At 28.8% G+C, this 20608-nt stretch overlaps 3 protein-coding genes across 4 annotated transcripts; 1 reads left to right on the top strand and 2 right to left on the bottom strand.

The window, feature by feature from the left end:
• Nucleotides 1-535: 535 nt before the first annotated feature.
• LOC102592078 (homologous-pairing protein 2 homolog) lies at nt 536-2508 on the bottom strand. The gene is made up of 6 exons (XM_006362498.2): nt 2425-2508; nt 2282-2307; nt 1320-1587; nt 1119-1189; nt 836-1024; nt 536-759 (listed from the first exon to the last, which is right to left on the bottom strand). Exons 1-6 carry the CDS (start codon nt 2450-2452, stop codon nt 670-672), a joined length of 672 nt encoding a protein of 223 aa, XP_006362560.1. The 5' UTR covers nt 2453-2508; the 3' UTR covers nt 536-669.
• Nucleotides 2509-3393: 885 nt separating this feature from the next.
• Nucleotides 3394-4744, bottom strand: LOC102591743 (30S ribosomal protein 3, chloroplastic-like). 2 transcript variants are annotated; one of them, XM_015303042.1, is made up of 2 exons: nt 4446-4744; nt 3394-3828 (listed from the first exon to the last, which is right to left on the bottom strand). In XM_015303042.1, exons 1-2 carry the CDS (start codon nt 4665-4667, stop codon nt 3550-3552), a joined length of 501 nt encoding a protein of 166 aa, XP_015158528.1. In that variant the 5' UTR covers nt 4668-4744; the 3' UTR covers nt 3394-3549. The 2 variants fall into 2 exon arrangements, with proteins under 2 accessions (XP_015158528.1, XP_006362559.1); XM_006362497.2 differs by having other exon boundaries at nt 3394-3831; nt 4446-4741.
• A 1778-nt stretch (nt 4745-6522) lies between these two features.
• LOC102597376 (aluminum-activated malate transporter 9-like) lies at nt 6523-12997 on the top strand. The gene is made up of 7 exons (XM_006362514.1): nt 6523-6569; nt 8675-8886; nt 9458-9595; nt 10305-10574; nt 10704-10813; nt 11681-11827; nt 12395-12997. The coding sequence occupies exons 1-7, from the start codon at nt 6523-6525 to the stop codon at nt 12995-12997; spliced, it is 1527 nt and encodes a 508-aa protein (XP_006362576.1).
• The last annotated feature ends 7611 nt before the right edge of the window (nt 12998-20608 follow it).

Below are 20608 nucleotides of genomic sequence, written 5' to 3'. Positions count from 1 at the left end.
TGCTATGAAAAAAGGGGTATAAACTTGTGCAAAGTTCAGTCTATCATACCTTTCAGCTTTCAGTAAAGATGTAGTGTGAGCTGGTAGATCAGAAAACTCGGAGAGAAACTTAGTTGAAAAAGCAACATACACTAAAATATGTACAAATGAATAAACTGAGAAGCCCAGTGTAATCCACAGAGTGAGGACTAAGGACGATGGTGTGTACGCAGCTTTACCCCTCACAAGAAGTGTAATCTGACAAGTGGGGTCTGGGAACCTTGTCAGGGAACAATGGTGTGTACGATGGCTTACCCGTGAGGGTAGAGAGGCAACTTTTTATTTGTTCAAGGTGGATAAGCATATTTATACCCCCAGAAGTGTGGCAGCTCAATACCAATCTTGACGAAGTAAAAGGCCATAGAGTTGCTGTGCATTTACATTTTAATAACCTATTTGGTTAAGTCCTCTACTGTAAAACTCCCTATACCATTTTCAGTTGTCTTTTGAACCTAAGACCACTTCCAGTAGTGATGAGAGTAAAGCAGACAAGAGGTCTTAGAAAAGCAGATTAACATTACAAAATGGCAAGATTACACAATTCCAAAGTCTACAAATATATACTCTTAGAACACCTGATCAAGTATACTCCTGCGGTAAAATGTAACACGTAAATATAATCACTAGCCTCTAGCGACGCTTCTTGCCATGCTGGATCAGGTCAGCAAAAGACTGAAAATTCACATCAACATCCTCATCATATTCAACTCCAAGTTCCTCCTGAAATGCACATGAAAATTAGGAGTGGAGTTTAGAAAGAGCAAGCAAAAATATGAAAAGATCGACTTGTTAATACCTTAAACTCTTTTGGATTTTTGGGTGAGTTCTCAGTTATGGCATCCCATACATCTCTGAACATCCTTTTTCGCCTTCTCCACTGATTTAAGGCTTCCGAATACAACCCCTCGATGGCTTTTCTTTCTTCTGGACTTACAAGAGTAACACCTTCCCGCAATTGAATAAGTTTCTTTTCCATCTCATCAACCTTGAAATGATAAAGAAGTTAGGATATGTTTCAAGTTATGTTGAAGACCAGATTCAAATGCTAGAGATTTCCACAGAGTCTCTTCATCTCCTACCTCTTTTCTCAGTTTGGATTCTTTAGCATGTATCTCTTCCATAGTCAAATTTGACTGCAGAGATTTCATCTCTGCAACAAAACCATTATAATTTACATGTAACATCACTCGGTGAGTTGAAGATTATCAAATTCAAAAAACGTCCGACAAATTTGTACAAATAACTCACAGACAACAGCAAGGAGTATCAAATAAGAATACCTGCTTCAACCTCACTGATGGCTTTCTTCTGTTCATTCAGCTTTTCTTGTAGATTGACATTTTCTTCCTTCATTCTATTAAGCTCTTCCGTGTCTGGGATGTCAAACTGATCTTGCCGAGCCAGATAAATTTTCTGCTTGCCATACTCTTTAAATGATATCTTACCACTGTCACAGAGACTATCCAGGGCTTTTTGTACTGCAGCTTTCTTAAGGTTAAACTTTTGCAGTGCATCTGCCGCATTTTGGACATTCAATGGTCTATTTTGCTACATTAAACACCATGCGGAAAAAAGGAAAATCAAAGACGTATAACTCAAAATTCAAAATTTTGCAGTTTGATAGCAAACTAACAGCTATCCAGAAAAAAACAGACAAGAAAGTGCCACAGTATCTTCACGGAATATTGATAAGCTATACCCTCTGTCAAGACACTATTTCAAGCAACAAAGGAAATTACACTGTGCGCACACAGTAGCAACTGAAGCTGTAATTCTTCTATATCCTACGCTTACTTCCTCAACATTTTTAATGGAACTTTTACAAGGAAGCAAATATAGTATACCATAGCTTAGTTACATTGAAGCTAATCAGTTTGATTAACAACAGCTTTCGATATTTACACCTGAATCTTCAAAGCAAAATAAAATAAAATGTAATATACTGCATTACAACTTTTACTGCATAGCTGCTAATTTTAAGCACAGAATTACACTTCATGTTTCAAATTTAATACTCATACCGGTGAAGCACGTAGAAATTAGTTAATTACAGTAAATTATCCATTTGTGTAAACAATAGTAACACTTTCAAACAAAAATTCTCTAAATCTTAGATCCTTCGACTATATTTATTTACACATTACAGGTGAAAATTAGAAGAAGAAACAAAGACAAATGCACAGAAACACTACAAACATGGAATTAGATATACTAGTTAGCAAAATGATGAACTGTGTGTTACCTCGTTTACGAAATTGAGCACGATTCCTGCAAATTTTCAAGTAACAAAAAGTCGATAAGCTTTAGGATCTGTAAATTAAGATTTCAACTACGAAAATATTCAATTCTGTTATCCGGCGAAAATGTTCCGGCGAGAGAAGTTACCTTCAGTGTTATCTGCTTTAGGAGCCATGGATTGGAGAATTCACAGAGCGCGGGAAAAAAAGCTTCTGCCAAAATTTCTATACTTCGAATTTCCAGGAAAAATTGGGCACGAAGGCCTTTATACGATGTCGTAGTTGAAGATCGCGGGAATTTACCCTTGGTATAGACACTAATTACGAAAAGAGGATTCTTACCTCGTAAGTTTCAAGTGTGAGTCGCCATAGAGCCCATGGGCCTTGTTGGGATGGACCAACCCAACTAGAAAAACTTTATGGGCTTTTAGTTCATGATAAGTCTCTAAGTCCAAATGTAACGGGGCGTGGAAGATGAACAATCGCTAAGGAATAGCTTGAATCAAGAGAAAGTGAATTCGGCCATGGTTTCAAATTGTGTATAAAAATTACTTCGGCAAAAGAAAAATAATTCCTCTTTCACAAGTTTTGTAAGACGTAACATAACTTTGGTACAACATGTATTCTACCTATCTTGTTAAATTAATCATAAATTGTTAATTCATAAACCTTACCCTATTCACAAGCTAAGGTTATGCAAGGTGAGACATAACTTTGGTACCATTTACATTCTAATTGTATTATTGGATCGACATACCTTGTTGAATTTAAATTATGACAGCACGGAACAACATTGGTACAATGTTCATTCTACCTATCTTTTTCAAATTATTTGTAAGCCTTGCTAGATTTGTAAAATCTTGCATGCGCTAATTAAATGTTCATAAGTTTTATCGGACCGAAAAAACTTGGTGTTACTATCTTCATTCATCTATCTCATTAACTGTTCACAAGCTTTATCGGATTGACAAACATTATAAGACTTGTCAGACTGACACGACTTGATACTATCTTCATTTCACCTATCTTAAATTATTCACAAATTTTGATCATCTTGTCATCCCAGTCTGAACACACCTAACTATATATCTAAAAATTATTTACACTAGCAATGCAATTGAAAAAGAAATCTTTAAAGTTGAAACAAAATTGATTCCAATTGTTTTCTCCTTCAACTATAGTACACTTAAAAAGAAGATAACATATACCAAACAAAATAAAACAAAAACAGAACTTGAAACAATTTGCCTACAAATAAATAGCAAAACAACAATTAGGTCAAATTTCCACCACTCTGCTGCCACAAATTGATAATATCAGTAGCTTGATTAAGCAAAATAATCATTTGCTTTTGTGATATCCATGGTTTACTCTCTAGTGTTGTTTTCAACTCTTCCCATGCATCTTTTCTTGGCCAAAAAAAGTATGGACTTAATGGTACACTTCCATGGTCTGGTAAAACTTGATCAAGGCCAAGTCCAATATTTTTCTCCATCCATATGAATTTTAACACTAGCCTTGGCTTCTCAATTACCTTTTTCTTCATATCAACCTTCTGAAAAAAATAATTCAAGAATTCACTAAGATATTAAACATAATATCCTATCCTTTTGGCTCATTATTTATATAGACATAATTATGTGCATTCAACTGAAATTATTATTTTCATATTGAATAATGTAGACACAATGTTGTTTCAATACAAGTGTGAGAATTTGACACAGGTGAAAGCTAGAGGTTGGATTTTGTCATAGGCGGATCTAGCTAGGATGAGTTAAAGTGCATTCAAGCTAGCTAAGTGTTCAACTGAATCTATTATTTTTGGCTCGTCATCATAACTTATACTTTTAGGTTACAATATAATTTAACTCGATTTTTGTTCTGTTTTTAGTTAAATGACCAATATATTTTCCTAATTATGCCTTATTTTTTAATTAATTAAAACATTCATAATTTGCTAGCTATTCAGTTTCATTAACAAGTGTTGGACTACCATTTCATTTTTAGAGAATCGTATCTTTAATTTAGCACCAAATGATTCAAAAATATTCTTTTACATTTCTAAACTAACACTACTTTTCATGAAATTAACTGAGTTGAACGCAAACTGATCCGAACACTTGAAAAAACAAAATACATAATGAAAAAATTAACGTGCTGATTTTTTACCTCAATTTCTAGAACAACAGCTTCTGAAGTCTCAATTGCAATTGGTTCTGCTTCTGTAACTGCTGAAGCAAAAATCTTATGAATTCTTCTTGTTGATGAACCTTTGTTGTTTAAAGATAATGAAGAACATGATTTGAAGGATTTGTAAGAAGGATTTTGTGAAGGTAAAGAAGGAATACTCAAATTGCCTTTCAAGCTAGATTGAACAGACATTGATAACATTTTTTGTGTTGGAAAAAGAAAATTGTCTAGTGATGAAAAAAAGTGAAGTGGGAAAATTGTGGCCTTAAAAAGAGTGTGTATAGAGAATTTGAGATAATGATAGAATGGATAAGGTAGTAGAAGAAAAAAAGTATGAAAGAAGTTTAAATTGGGCTAAGAGGCCTATGTGTTAGGACTTTGGTCATGTTATGGGATTTGGGCCCAAAGGAAATATGATCATTAGTTCTCATAGCTTTACTACTTTTGTATATTTAGCAATGTTAAAGTTGAATCGGGGTGTCAAATGGACAGGTTAGATGGATTTTGGAAGATTTAAAGTTGAGTTGATAAACAAGTGGGTATTGATTTTCCCAAAGATTATTTAGTTGATATAAGATGGGAAAATATTGAGTCGTAGTCCAATTTGTTCAACTTTTATCAAGTTTACGTTTTTTTACAAGCAGAACTAATGAGTATCAGATTTTTGTGGACTAATTTTGTCATCTCTAAATTATCTAATCAACTTGATCAATATTATCTAGTTATTCAAAAAAAATAGAATATATCTCATGGGTGAAGACTGTTCATGCTTCTCAAATGTTACGTACTTTTAGGTCATTAGTCAGCAGCTTCTTAGATAACGAAGTAACAATGATTTCACATTACTTTCTTGACACGTCTATTGTTATTATTTTAGAAAAATCATCTTCTCATCCAAACGTATGTCGCGCCTTGAACTTGTGGATGAGTGTGATATATATACACCTCTTTGACTATTCATGAAATTAAATCCCTAATTTTAACAAAAGAAGTGCATATTAAGAATGTCCAAGAGCTAGATTCTTTCTTATTGGTATTAAAGTCATCTTTGTAATATAATCTGGAAAAAAAAAACTGAAAATGAAGTTCATATATCATAAATATTTTTTTTCCAATGTCATTTTCTTCATAATTAGTAAAAGAGACGACTTTTGATATATATGTCCATGCGCACTACTCGTTCAAGTTTATGAGAAAACATTACTTGAGCTGAATTTTATGATATTGACAAAATCATATAATAAAAAATAATCACAATATTAGTCATATTAATTATGAAGTGATCAAAATGAGTTGCAAAATTGAAGACCACTAATTCAATCCACCTCAATTCATACTCATATTTTGCCCTTTGCATACACAAAAAGTATTTTTTGTATGATCAATGTGACGCTTGGTTTAATTTTTCCAAGATTAAGAGCTAATATTGGCTAGAGATGTCGTATCCAAGAAGATGATGATATCGTACATCGCATAATTGGAGTGGACTGGATAAAATGAAGGTTTGTACTCGGGTACTATATGATAAGGATGTGCTGTCAAGTCGTAAATGTAAGTTCTACAGAGGGATGATTAGAACAACGTCAAATGAACGAGTTAAACTGAATTTAAGTGAGTCAAAATGAGCTGAGTTAATAAATAGGCAGATCAAAAGTTATTTAAGTTGAAATAATGCATGCAGGTCATAACTCAATCCACCAAATTCTTATTAAATTTATTTTTCTAACTACATTTTTTGTATATAAATAAAAGAAAAATGATTTCCACACAAAAAATCTAGAAGTTATTTTTCCTTTCTAGTAAAGTCTATTTTCTAGCAACTAAACATTAGAAAATAACTTATTTAACTTTGAAAATCATTTTACCAAATAGTATACATGTAATTAGATGAAGTCACGCCTCTTTTATAGAATAATAATTAGCTAAACCTTTTGCTAAATATATTTGCTCATGTTAAATAGAAGTCCTAATTTGTACCAAAAATTTATTTCTTTATTGGAAAGAATTCTTTAATTACTTACTAAACATGTTTACATGATCTAATATATAGTTGAAAATGGAAGCAATTGAAATTGACAGAATGCTTCCACGTTTGTTTGAGTTGTATTGAAAGTCTTTATCTTTTTAATTCATTTCTTCCCAAAGAAAAATTCAAAAAATAAACTTTCAAATGAGAAAAAATCATTTCCCATTAAGTGTCCGATATTTATATTTGAGTCCGATTAAATCTGAATTCACATTGCGAAACTCATTTCTAAGGATGATGCTCCCAACAGAGTTTTTATCAATTTCAGAAGCTCAAACCCAAAATCTAATTAAGAGTATAAGAATCGAATCTCAATAATCCCACCACGTGGTCAAATGAGGAAAACTGAAAACTCTTCAAACTGTGAGAGATCATTAAAAAGACATATCACATAGTGAACCAATTGCCTAGCAATACAAAATAATTTGTTCCTTTTGCTACATTGAAAAGTCATTTAGCTTTGTGCATACAAACAAAAAAAATTAAAAAATTAAAAATAATGAATAAGTCTCTAAGTATATGCTTGCTCTAAATTCTTATATATATAGCTTGGCATATATTTATTCATTTCATAGACCTCTCTCATAAATCTACATTTAGACCATATTGTTATTTCTTCTGACTCTTCTTTTGGTATATTTGCTCTCACTATCTTTTTCTTATAACAAATTTCTGGTAATTTTCCTTTATTTATTTATTTTACTTTCTTTGATTTTTTTGTTATATTTATAAATAAAATCCCAATAATAGATTTTCTTTAATTTCCAATTGAATTTGCAGGTTTAAAGAGCAATGCTGTGTTATTGGTAAGTCATACAAAATCCAATCAGCATTTCTCTTTTTATTACTTATATTCTTATGTTAAGCCATGAAATGTCATGCCATCTTTCAATAATTTCTAGCATAACCGACAACAACTACGATAACATACTCAGTACATAATCCTACAAGTTAGGTCTAGGTCTGGAAGGGTATAGTGTACACAAACCTTATAACTCCTACATTAGAGAAGTTGTTTCCGATAGACCCCTAGGCCCTAGCTCAAGGAAAAATATAATGTAATGTAAGAAAAGCAATCTATATAGGTAATAATATAATACACCAACTTGTGCCACGTTCATTGGCCTACCTAGCTTATAAGTTACGAGTTCACATGAACTAGTAAATTTTGACCGGATCCTATATTCATAAACATTTGATTGTAAAATCTAGTTTTTATTAGTATATATTAACTTGAGATCGTTATAAAAAACATATACTTTAAATCTTAAATTTGCCTCTCGTTATTTTATTGTACAAGTTATTGTGGAGTGGGAAGGAAGTTTCTTTTCTTTGTTCTCACCACCGTACTATGAACACTTGGTGATGTTAGATAAGAATCATTCAGTTTCTATAGTTTCATGCACGTCTTTTCTTTATGGGCCACCTTTTCTCTTCATGGTCTTCAAGAGGTTTATATACAAGATTTATCGAAAACAATTTTCCTATATACATAACATAGTATTGGTGTTGAAATATACGACCAATAAGTCGGGATTAAGTTTTAGTCATGTTAATACATTTTGAAGTACTCTTTTTAGTCCTGTCGGAAATTTATATGACGCTAGAAGAGTAATAGCACTTTATTAGTATATACTCCTTCATATCCCATTTTAAATAAAAAATTTCTTTGATTATTATTTTTTCATATACATGTTTTTTATATAGTTAATTATTTCCACATATAATACTTATATATAAGTTCTTAATATGTAGAAAATAACAAAAAATAAGATCTCATGTCGTAATAGTAATTACCAATGAGAAATATATAGTTTAACCCTCGTAATCTAAATTCTCTTTTGTATATATGCTTAAATGAATTAAGTGTGGGTATTTATGTAACCGATCGCAACTTGCTTGGATTGAGGCGTAACTGTTATTACATTAATTTCTCTATTCTTCTTTCACATATCTTGTAAAACAAAAATAACTATTTGATCATCTTTCTTTTTTTTTTGCAGACTCCATATATAAACCAAGAGAAAAAAACAATATATCAACAAAAAATGGTGACCATAAAGAATTTCTTCAAGAAGGCTTCTCATCAAGATCAACACAATCAAGAAAAAGAAAAACTACTACAACATGATGATGATGAAATTAAAAATGGATGTTGTTGTTTCACTCCATTATATGAAAGATTCAAAAGTTTCTTCAATAATATTCAAGATTTTGCAAAGAAAGCTATTGAGATGGGTAAAAATGATCCAAGAAAGATCATTTTTTCATTAAAAATGGGATTTGCTTTATCATTTGTGTCTCTTCTTATTTTTTGGAAGAAACCAACTGATGTTGCTCAATTTGCAATATGGGCAATCTTGACTGTTCTTGTTATGTTTGAGTTCACTATAGGTACTAAAATCTAACACCCCCTCTCTTGTGTTTTTTACTATTATTTATCGTAGCAGGTAATTTGTCTTGCTTTTACAAAAATATTTTCAAGATTATAAATCTAGTTTGTTATATGAATGTTACATGTAAGTTTTCTAAGATGTGGAATTTGAAATCTTGAAATTAAGACTGATTCTTTGTTGTAAAAGATAAATGGTTTATATATTGATGGTGTACATGAGTTAGTTATATATATTATACATTGTACGTATAAAAAATATTACAATATCACATCACCTAAACGATTAACAAGCAAGTTACTATAAATTTTAAAACAAGTGATATTTTTCTTATTCTGAAAATTGGACAGATTATCTAGTATAACAGGTAAAAATGATTTAATGGTATAAAAATTACTTGTGCTGACAGTGTATACAACTTAAATTTATTGTAGAATGAGTATTAAGTTCTATGTATTAATGGTGTAATTTGACGATACAAAACATCTTTGGAACATTAATATGTATAACTTAATTAAATAGTTTTTTACTATAAGTTATCCTTTAATTTTCCATTTTTTTGTTAATTGCAGGAGCAACTTTTATTAAAGGATTTAATCGTGGCTTGGGAACATTTTGTGCTGGAATGCTTGCCTTCATATTTGCTCAATTAGCATTATGGGCTGGAGAAAGGGAAAAAGCTGTAATTGTTGTGAGCATTTTTATTGTAGGTAAACACTCTAATTTAACTAGCATAAATATCTACAATTTTCAGGTTAGATGTCCGGTTTGAGTTGAGTTTGGACGGGTTGAAAGTTGAAACTGGTGTTAATAAATGGTTTATTGGCTAATTCTATGAAACAATTTGTTATGGTGAGATGGATTGAGTTAAAATGGACTAAATAATTGGATCGTAGCTCAATCTATCCGACTCTTATCAATTTTTTATTTTTTTTTGTTTCTTTGTTATTTTATTATTTATTTATTACCAAACAAAACTTGTTTTTCTTTCTTTATTAAAGCTAATAGCTATAAATAATAAAACATATGAAATAAAAAAAAATGTGTGTTTATTTATAGTTTGTAAAGATCACTATAATGGTCATTTAGACCTACATACTAGGCCCAAATTATTCTAACTTTCAGATGGATTAAATTTGAACGGATCGAGATTGACTAAGTTAATAATAGGCGGTTTAATTAACGACCTTCATATTTTCATATGCTACTCTTTACGATACCCTATTCTTAATTGGGGATGTTACATAGTTGGTCGGTTCGTCAAAAATATTGACAGCTTTAAGCTAATATACATGATATACACTTAACACACATATGTATGCTGGTTATTTTTTTGAGTGGACGACTATTTATATTAATTTTACTTCAAGTTTAGTAAATATAATCTCATATGTATTATTTTCTTGTTCTTTTTTGCAGCATTTATAGGAACATATTTGAAGTTATATCCAACAATGGCACCATATGAATATGGATATAGAGTATTTATTTTGACATATTGTATTCTCATTGTGGCTGGAAATAGAACTAGAGAATATAATGTGGCTATTTTCACTCGTTTAGCCCTAATTGCTGTTGGTGCTGGTATTTGTTTGATGATTAATATTAGTGTTTGCCCTATTTGGGCTGGTGAAGATTTGCATCGATTGGTCGTTAAGAATTTCATGGATCTTGCAACGTCTTTGGAAGGTGCGTGGGATATATTTGAATATTGTTAATATGTATCGTAAGTAGATTACTTCTGATTGTTAAATTATTTAACGATCAGAGTCATTCTTTAATAAATGATCACGATGAAACTATCAAATTTTGTGGCAGGTTGTATCAATGGTTACTTAAGTGGTGTTGATTGTGATGAAGCTACAAATGATTCAGATTATAATGGCTACAAATCTGTTATAGAATCAACAAGTCGAGAGCAAACATTGGTACGTTTTAACATTGATGTGTTTACTAATTAAATGAGATGAATATATCGATGATTTTTAAATTTCATTTTGCCATTCGAACTATATAGTGTTATAATGGAACACCTCTACATATAATAAAATGTTCAAATTGGACATGGTTCTTTTGTAATTTTTTTTTATAAAATTAGGTCATATTCAAGAAAAATAGGATTGTTTTTTAAAATTACTATTTTTTTCCCTCCCTAGGAGCTTCCACCCCTTTTGCTCCCTTGGTGACTTGAACTCGCAACCTTCGGATTGGAAGTGAGGGGTGCTTACCATCCGAGCAACTCCCTCTAGTCATAAAATTACTACAAATGTTGATGGGAACCACAAATTTGGAGGAACAATTTAATTAATAATTATGTGTAGACACTTGGCTTAGTTCTTGTACTTGTTGGTGATGACCGTGAAAGCTAATTAGGCAAAGTTGGATGACTTTTGGAAGACAAAACAAAGTCGAGTGACTTTGGTGCCTAATTTTTATAAGTCGAGTGACCATTCAGACATTCAACTCCTTTATACATCAGGTGTTTCGTATACTCAATTGAAATAGAGTATAGTTTAAGTATCTAAATAAAATTTACTCTCGTCGCAAGGCTCATTTTTCGTTGTGGGTCATAAGGCGGGCAGCTTTATCTGATCAAGGGCCGGGGCACAAGGGTCCTGGTACTATCCAGGTGCGAAGAACCCCGGAGATGACTGCAATGAGCAGAAATCTCACTCACGGGCCTACTGATAAGTTTGAAGAATTGTCGACTTACTCGACCCGTCAATGTTGATCATGAATTTAAATAGAAAAAATCATATGACATATCCTAATTAATTTTTTATTTATTTGAACAGCTTGGATTTGCTATTTGGGAGCCACCTCATGGACGTTTTAAAATGCACAAGAATCCTTGGAGAGACATTGTCAAATTGAGCAGTGGATTGAGACATTGTGCATTCATGGTCATGGCATTGCATGGATGTATCCAATCAGAAATTCAGGTTTTACCATCTAACTAATTGTATTAATTATCTATGTTGCTCGAATCCTTCAACAGTATCGTTGCACTGTATCAGATTCTTCAAATATTACATTATTTTCTGAATGATTAGACACACGGTCAACGGCATTTTAAAAAAATCCGACCACATAACATAGACAATAGCTAGTCAAATTCTTATTTAGGTCGTACCTTTTGCATCATTTTCCACTATAAAGATGGAGGGGCCTGAAAAACACATAAATAACTTTTATCGATATATTTTAACAGGTTATTTAATTTAATACTCCAATATTTAAGTTGTCATATTACGAATTTACGATCACTATAGACATTAATTACCTATTATTATATATGTATGTCATGTTAACTAGTAAATCTAAATAATTTTTACATTATTCATATATTTTAATAATTATAACATATTATTTACTCCACTATTTAGGTTATCATATTATGAATTGTTTATAGTCAATTACATGTTGTCATAGGCCATCATAACCTTATATTATTAAAATATTGTACACTATCAATACATAGAAATTAAACGTCTAAACGTCTTTTTCAGGCACCACCAGAAAAAAGGAAGGTTTTCCGAAACGAGCTTAAGAAAGTTGGTACAAATGCTGCAAAAGTTCTACGTGAGTTAGGAACAAAATTAGAGAAACTAGAAATGCTAAATGGTCACGAAAATATCTTAAAAGAAGTGCATGAGACAGCACAAAATCTTCAAAAAAAAGTAGATCACAAGTCATATCTCTTGGTCAATTCAAAGAGTTGGGAAATTGGAAAATCGAACATTATTAATAACCTTGACGATTCTTCAAGTGAAAATAGTAGTGAAAATATACCATTAAGTTCTCGATCATTAAGTGAAACAGCTATCGACATAAGGTCATTACAAGGAAATTGGCCACAATCTGATCAATTAGTGGCAAAGTTAACACCATTTAAGAAGCAAAATCAATGGCCTTCGCGTCTTTCACTTGTTGATGGTGAAATTGCTGATACAATCGAAATGGAAACTTATTTAAGTGCGAGTGCTCTCTCCTTAGCGACGTTCGCGTCACTTCTCATTGAATTTGTTGCAAGGCTACAAAATGTGGTTGACAATTTTGAAGAATTAAGTCAAAGGGCAGAGTTTAAAGAGTCAATTAGTGTTAAAAGTTAAAGAGTTTACTAAGTATATGTTGATAATGTGATTTGTATTCAAGATGTGAGTTATTTTGTTTGTTTTTTTGGTGAAGGATTAGTTTGAGTGAAATGAAAAGAGAAAATGTATTGGTGATTTGTTTGTTGTGTGAGGAGGAAAAGGATTAGGGAAATGAAATTTGTATAATATTGGTGTGTGGAATATTTCTTGTATCATGAATTGATAGTTGTACTTGTACAAGGCCCAAAAATGTTATCAATAAATTGCGCGGTCTATGATGGCGAAATTAGAATATTCATAGAATTTCATAATATAAAGTAATTATGAAAAGGTACTATTAATATCATATTCAATATCAATCTGCCCTGTTTCGTCATTTCACATCGAGATAGAAGAGAAACAGTTAGATAAATGAGTCATTATGAAAAGGTACTATTAATATCATATTCGATATCAATCTGCCCTGTTTCATCATTTCACATCGAAATAGAAGAGAAATAGTTAGATAAGTGAGTCATCATGGATTATAGGGAGATCTTTTTGTTTTGCAAAATTTTGATAAAAGACCAATATGGTAGCTAAATTAAAGTAATTATTTTTATGTTCTAATTTGTGTGTTTTGTCTCAATTTATGAGACATAGATAAAACTTAAAAGACATCAATATTCCTACAATATTTAAAAATTTAATTATAGTGATTTACAGTAATTTTTATGTCATTTTCAAATAATATGTGTGTATCTCTCTGTTTCAATTTATGTGGCATAGATGGAATTTGAAGAGTCAATCAATTATTTTGTATGATTTCAAAATTGTTAATTACTATTAAGTTATATCCAAATAATATATGTTATTTCCTTTGTTTCAATTTATATGGTACTAATAAAATTTTGAAAGTTAATTAAATTTATTTTATATCTATTTTAAATTATTATATTATGACTTATAGTCTTTTTTACGAATTTTTCAAAAATATAATCAAATATTATAAGTGATTAATTATTAAGATAAAAAAAATATTGAAAAGGCCCACTACAAAAACACACCTCATGTAAACACGTTATTCATGAAATATTTAGAAAGATGTGACGTGATACTACAAATATAGAGTGGTCAAACGAAATAATAGAGAAAATGAATATTACATGCCAATTATATCTATTTATTTTATTTTTATTCGACATTTGAGATTTATTTTTGGGTTTGACTAATTTAAATTTATGTCAGAAATCTCATTTTAGAGGTAAAATTTTCCTTATCAGAGATAAATTTATATTTAAAGACCAAACTCAAAATATTTAACTAAAAATTAAAAAGTATTTACTACTTTACCATAATCTTCAATAGCATTGATCATGGATCTATGGTGATTTCACGTATCTCTTTCAAATAATTTAATTTGTTCTACTTGTTTAGTTAATATATTAATTAAGTCTCACAAATCACGATACGTCATCACTAAATAATTTGAGTTTAAAGGTGTGGACAATAGACATGCAGTATCTTTTTTCCATTTTAATACTCTTATAATTATTTGATTTGCCAACTACTAAACTTGATGATTGATTAAGAAATGTACTGTCTTACTCTCTTATACTAATGTTTATTGGAGTAATTATTTAAACAGAATGATTTTTATATTGGTTTACGTAAGATTTATGTACTATATTATTTTTATATATATTTCAATTAGTCAGACTCTTTTTTTCTATTCAATATCTATAAAATAAATTGATATGAGTACGCAAATTACTACAAACTTGTCGGTAAAGTTAATCAAATCTAATTACTTAAAACTAAGAAAGAAAAATAAAATGAAGATTAAAGATATAGGGTGTGTTTGGTGTAAAGGACAATATTTAGTGGTCGTTTAGTAGTATGTGTGTAACAATGATGTTGAATATGATGTATTAGCAATGCAAGAATTAATAATGCCATGATTAATTATGCTAACATTATTTATTATTCACTATTTTATTTGGTGTATTAGACATATTAAAAACAACATGCATTGTATAATTTTTAGAAAATTATTTGTTTACAAAATTACCTTTCATACTCTTTAGCTTTGTACACTTGGGGACAGTTTTGTCTTAAACCATGTTTATATTAAAGGTCTTTGTATTTGTAATATCATGATTTTCTATATACTAATTATATATAAAATAATACCATAGGGTAGATAATTAATATTTTTATAATTTATGCATATGTTGAAAAGTTATATCAAACAAGAGATCATTAGTGTTAATATTGAAATTAATATATATATTATTTTCATTGATATGTACATCTTACCAAATGAACCCTTAAGACTTTCAAGTTACTTGTTGATGGTGAAATTGCTAATACAGTTGATTTGATAACTTATTTAATTGCTAGTGCTTTGTCTTTTTGTCTACTATCACTTCTTATTGAATTTGTGATATAAATATAGTTGACTATTTTGATCGAAAAGGTAATTCAAAGGCATAGTTTAAAGAGATAATTATTGTTAGGAGTTAAATCCTTTGCTAAAGTATATGTTAATAATGTGATTTGAATTCAAGATGTGAGCTTTTTCCCCTTTCTTGTGAAGGAATAGTTGTGTGAAATGAAAAGAGAAAAATATTGATGATTTATTTGTTGTCAATTTATTTAGAAGAACGTGATTGTGGATAGCTAAATAAAAAAAAAACATGAAAATCAATAATTAAAATGAAAGTATAATAAATAATGCAATTTGTTATATAAGAGAGATAGGAGATCAATCTCCATCTCGCATAATTAGAAATAATCTTTTTACCCTAAAAAGTAGATACTATAAAATTATATTACATTCTATATTTTATGAATCTACTTATAAAATTATGCTCAATATATTGTTATGGTTTGTTTTAACTTTTATATTCTTCACTCAATGTGCCCATGTCTGCTAATCAGTGAATAGATCCAAAATATAAAATAAAAAATAAAAAAGATCCCCCTATGCTCCTATCCTTGTTCTATAGGCCCCTTCCTCTTATTTTATTTTAAGCATGTTAATAATAATTAGAATAGATGTTTTTAACACTTCTAGAATTAGTAAGGTAATACAAGCTTCTTTTGTTAGTACTTTTTTGTTTGAAGGTGTGTTCTGAAAACAAGTTATATGAGTACTGACATTTTATATTGATTGCGTTTAGGAGCGTATTCGAAAGGGGTCATCGAATTCACGTAAATTTATGTGTTTTTTTTAGATCATGTAGAATAGTGTTATAAATTTTTTTAAGATACTTAAATATAGATGTGTGGATTCACACCAAAGTATTATATAATGCGATGATAATTAGGTGCAGCTGTGCAACTCTCTGATTGAGGATATATAGAAATTTACATCTTATATTTATCTTGTCTTTCGTTTTAAATTTGGGTAACATCTCTCGCATATATAAGAATTAATTTTGGATCTATAATTTTAAAGGTTTAACGAGTTCAAGTGATAAAATGTTAAATCGGTCAAATTTATATATTAGATCCCCCTTTTCATAATAGTGCGTTCATCCTCTCGAAATTCTGAATACGCCTCTGATTATGTCCTCCCTGTTTTTTGATACACTTCATTTTCACCTGCACACTTCTATCAATCTTCCTACTCAGATGTGACAATCTAGTTTATGATAAGAAATCTCACATCGACAAAATACATGAGAGATGTTAGATATATAAAGGTAAGCATACCTTTCAAACTAGTGGTGCGTTTTAAAATATTGCGGGCATAGATCCTGAGCGGACAATATTATTAGCGGACTATGCCGTTATAGATGATCAAAGTCATTCATGTGTTAGTCTTGTTGATGTGGATCAGAGTTCAACTGAGTTTAGACAAATCCCGATAAAGTGTGGTAAACCTCAATGTTGAATGTAGACAAACTTCATACGATCGAATAAACCTCAACAGAACGTTGAGTCCATGAGATAAGGTGTATGTGACACCCAACTTAAGAAAAAGAAATCTCACATCATTAATCTAATTAGTATTTAAGAAAATATTTTCTTTCGTATCGAACTGAATATCACTTTATTTTATATATATATAACTACCTCTTTTAATATTTAAGAAAACTAAATCATCAAATATTTTTTAAGTAAATTTTGGTTGGAGTGAATCTTGTTAGGTGTCACAATTTGACAAAAATAGTAACTACCTCTTTTAATATTTAAGAAAACTAAATCATCAAATATTTTTAAGTAAATTTTGGTTGGAGTGAATCTTGTTAGGTGTCACAATTTGACTGCTTCTTTAAAAAAAATATATATGTATTCTTTATTTTTTTCCATTTTAAGATGACGTAAAAATTAAAGGGAGGTCAAATTGTTAGGTTTTGTAATAATAAATATAGATAGGGACATTATATTATGGTCACGTTGTGACATATGCCAAGAACAATAATGCATTACCTAAAGTATAATATTTAGTGATATTAAAGTTGTTGACTATTGTCAATTATATAATAAGAGAAATATTGGAAAGTGTTTCAAGGCTAATAAAGAAATTTCAAAGTGCTTATTTTAGGATGATATACGTAAATGAATTACTTAAAATTTACTAAATAAATGTGAATTCATATATTACCAGATAGATCCACCTCCATCTAGAAAGCTTAAAAAGTTATGTATGCTTAATTTCATCATATATGAGAACGGTAAATATTCATCTGCATCGATGGAATATATATCATATTATTATAATTTATTTTAATTAAGTAATTTGACAAAGTAAATATATACATACACGTATACATATAACATATAGTTATTGATTTAATGTAAATATTTGATGCTCATAAATTTTATAATATTTTAATTGAAATTAAAAGTTTTGGAAAGCGTACGAATTTTTCCTTAGGTACCATTGTCCTCGAAAAATCAAACTTTGTTACAAAAAAGGGATACATTCTCTTCATTGGTGAGAGGAGATGTTAGGGCAAAGAAATATACGTTTAAACTATGACTTGTTTTATTTGTTCCCTCAAATATATAATAAATGTTTTTATTAGATATTTTAAATTAATTTGTTTTGAAAAATAATAATTGTGTATATTCTTAAATGTACATTACATAAATAAGTCAATCACATAAATTATATCATCTCCTTTAATTCTATTCAATAATCTCAATAAGTCGTAAGACCTAGATATTACTATATAAGAATATTTTACTATATAAGAAGAGTGAATAAAATTCACTCTTCTTTCGACACGTGGCACCAAGATGGCCCACCTACTTTTATACACTCCTCTTTCATTATATTTTAATTTTTTCCTTTTTAAATAGTACTAAAAAATAAATTTAAAATATCACAAATTCGATTAACTCTCAAAATTTTACGCGAATTGTATAATTAAGACGAAGGGAATAACATATATTATTTGAAAAATTACTATATAATTACTACTCTTCTTATATAGTAATATTTTAATTTTTTCCTTTTTAAATAGTACTAAAAAATAAATTTAAAATATTACAAATTCGATTAACTCTCAAAATTTTACGCGAATTGTATAATTAAGACGAATGGAATAACATATATTATTTGAAAAATTACTATATAATTACTACTCTTCTTATATAGTAATATTTTAATTTTTTCCTTTTTAAATAGTACTAAAAAATAAATTTAAAATATTACAAATTCGATTAACTCTCAAAATTTTACGCGAATTGTATAATTAAGACGAATGGAATAACATATATTATTTGAAAAATTACTATATAATTACTACTCTTCTTATATAGTAATATTTTAATTTTTTCCTTTTTAAATAGTACTAAAAAATAAATTTAAAATATTACAAATTCGATTAACTCTCAAAATTTTACGCGAATTCTATAATTAAGACGAAGGGAATAACATATATTATTTGAAAAATTACTATATAATTACTACTCTTCTTATATAGTAATATTTTAATTTTTTCCTTTTTAAATAGTACTAAAAAATAAATTTAAAATATCACAAATTCGATTAACTCTCAAAATTTTACGCGAATTCTATAATTAAGACGAAGGGAATAACATATATTATTTGAAAAATTACTATATAATTACTACTCTTCTTATATAGTAATATTTTAATTTTTTCCTTTTTAAATAGTACTAAAAAATAAATTTAAAATATCACAAATTCGATTAACTCTCAAAATTTTACGCGAATTCTATAATTAAGACGAAGGGAATAACATATATTATTTGAAAAATTACTATATAATTACTACTCTTCTTATATAGTAATATTTTAATTTTTTCCTTTTTAAATAGTACTAAAAAATAAATTTAAAATATTACAAATTCGATTAACTCTCAAAATTTTACGCGAATTGTATAATTAAGACGAAGGGAATAACATATATTATTTGAAAAATTACATTAAGAATACCATAAACCACAATAGTTAACAACTTACAATATTTGAAAAACATATTAACTCTCAAAATTTCACATGTGTCACATAAATTGGGACAAATGGAGTAACATATATTATTTGAAATTACGTTAAGAATATTATTAATCACAACTTAAAGTATTTAAAAATACATAACATATATTATTTGAAAATAATGTAAAAAATATTATAAATCATAATAATTAACAATTTAACGGATATTGTGCCCGTGCTTCCATTTAGAAGTGAGAATGTTTAGGAGCTTAGGGTTAGTCAGTCAATTGACCGATTTGCCCTTCTTCTTCAACTTCCTCTATTTACTACAAAAATAGTACTAAAAATCAATTTAAAATATTAAAATTTTGGTTAATTCTTGAAATTTCACATGTATTGCATAATATAATAGAGTAGTAACATATATTATTTGAAAATTATATAAATAGTACTAAAATATAGTTTAAAATAGTACTAAGAATTTGATTAACTCTCGAAATTTCATATGTACTGCGTAATTGAGATTGAGTGAGAAATATATATTATTTGAAAAATAGAATAAATATGTGATATTATTAGAAAGAGCTTTAATATATATTTTAAAAATTATTTTGTCTTCCGTATATGATTTTCTGCATATATGTGGAGTTTTAAAGTTTTTAACATTTTAATATAGAAATATGATTATTTGAAAATTTTAGTACTTTCTTCATTTAAATTTTTCCTTGTTTTTCTTTTAATTTGTTCTAGATTTAAAAATTACATAAAAAGTACTTAAAATCACAATGTAATAATATAAGATATTAAAAAAACATAATTAAAAATCATAAAAGAAATTTTATTGACTCTTTAATTCCATATTGAAACATAAGAAGTTTGTTTGAAAATAACATAAAAAGTAACGTAAATTAAAGTAAAATAACAACTAAAAATATTTAAGAATCATATAAGAAATTTAGTTGAGTTTCGTAAAAGTACCTACGTCACATAAAATGGAACAGAAGAGTAATATATATTATTTGAAAATGATATAAGAAGTGCTATAAATCACAATAAATTAACAACTTCAAAATATATTTAACAAAATCACATACAAAAAATTATATAACTCTCCAAATTTCATCGGTGTCACATAAATTGAAACAAAGAACTACTCCCAATTTATGTTATTTACTTTCCTTTTTAGTCAGTCCCAAAAGAATGTCACATTTCTATATTAAGTAACAATTTGA

The sequence above is a fragment of the Solanum tuberosum genome, unplaced genomic scaffold, assembly GCF_000226075.1.
Source record: "Solanum tuberosum cultivar DM 1-3 516 R44 unplaced genomic scaffold, SolTub_3.0 scf00410, whole genome shotgun sequence".
Classification (NCBI taxonomy): domain Eukaryota; kingdom Viridiplantae; phylum Streptophyta; class Magnoliopsida; order Solanales; family Solanaceae; genus Solanum; species Solanum tuberosum.
Note: the sequence above shows the minus strand (reverse complement) of the source record. Positions and strands in the feature narration are given on the sequence as shown.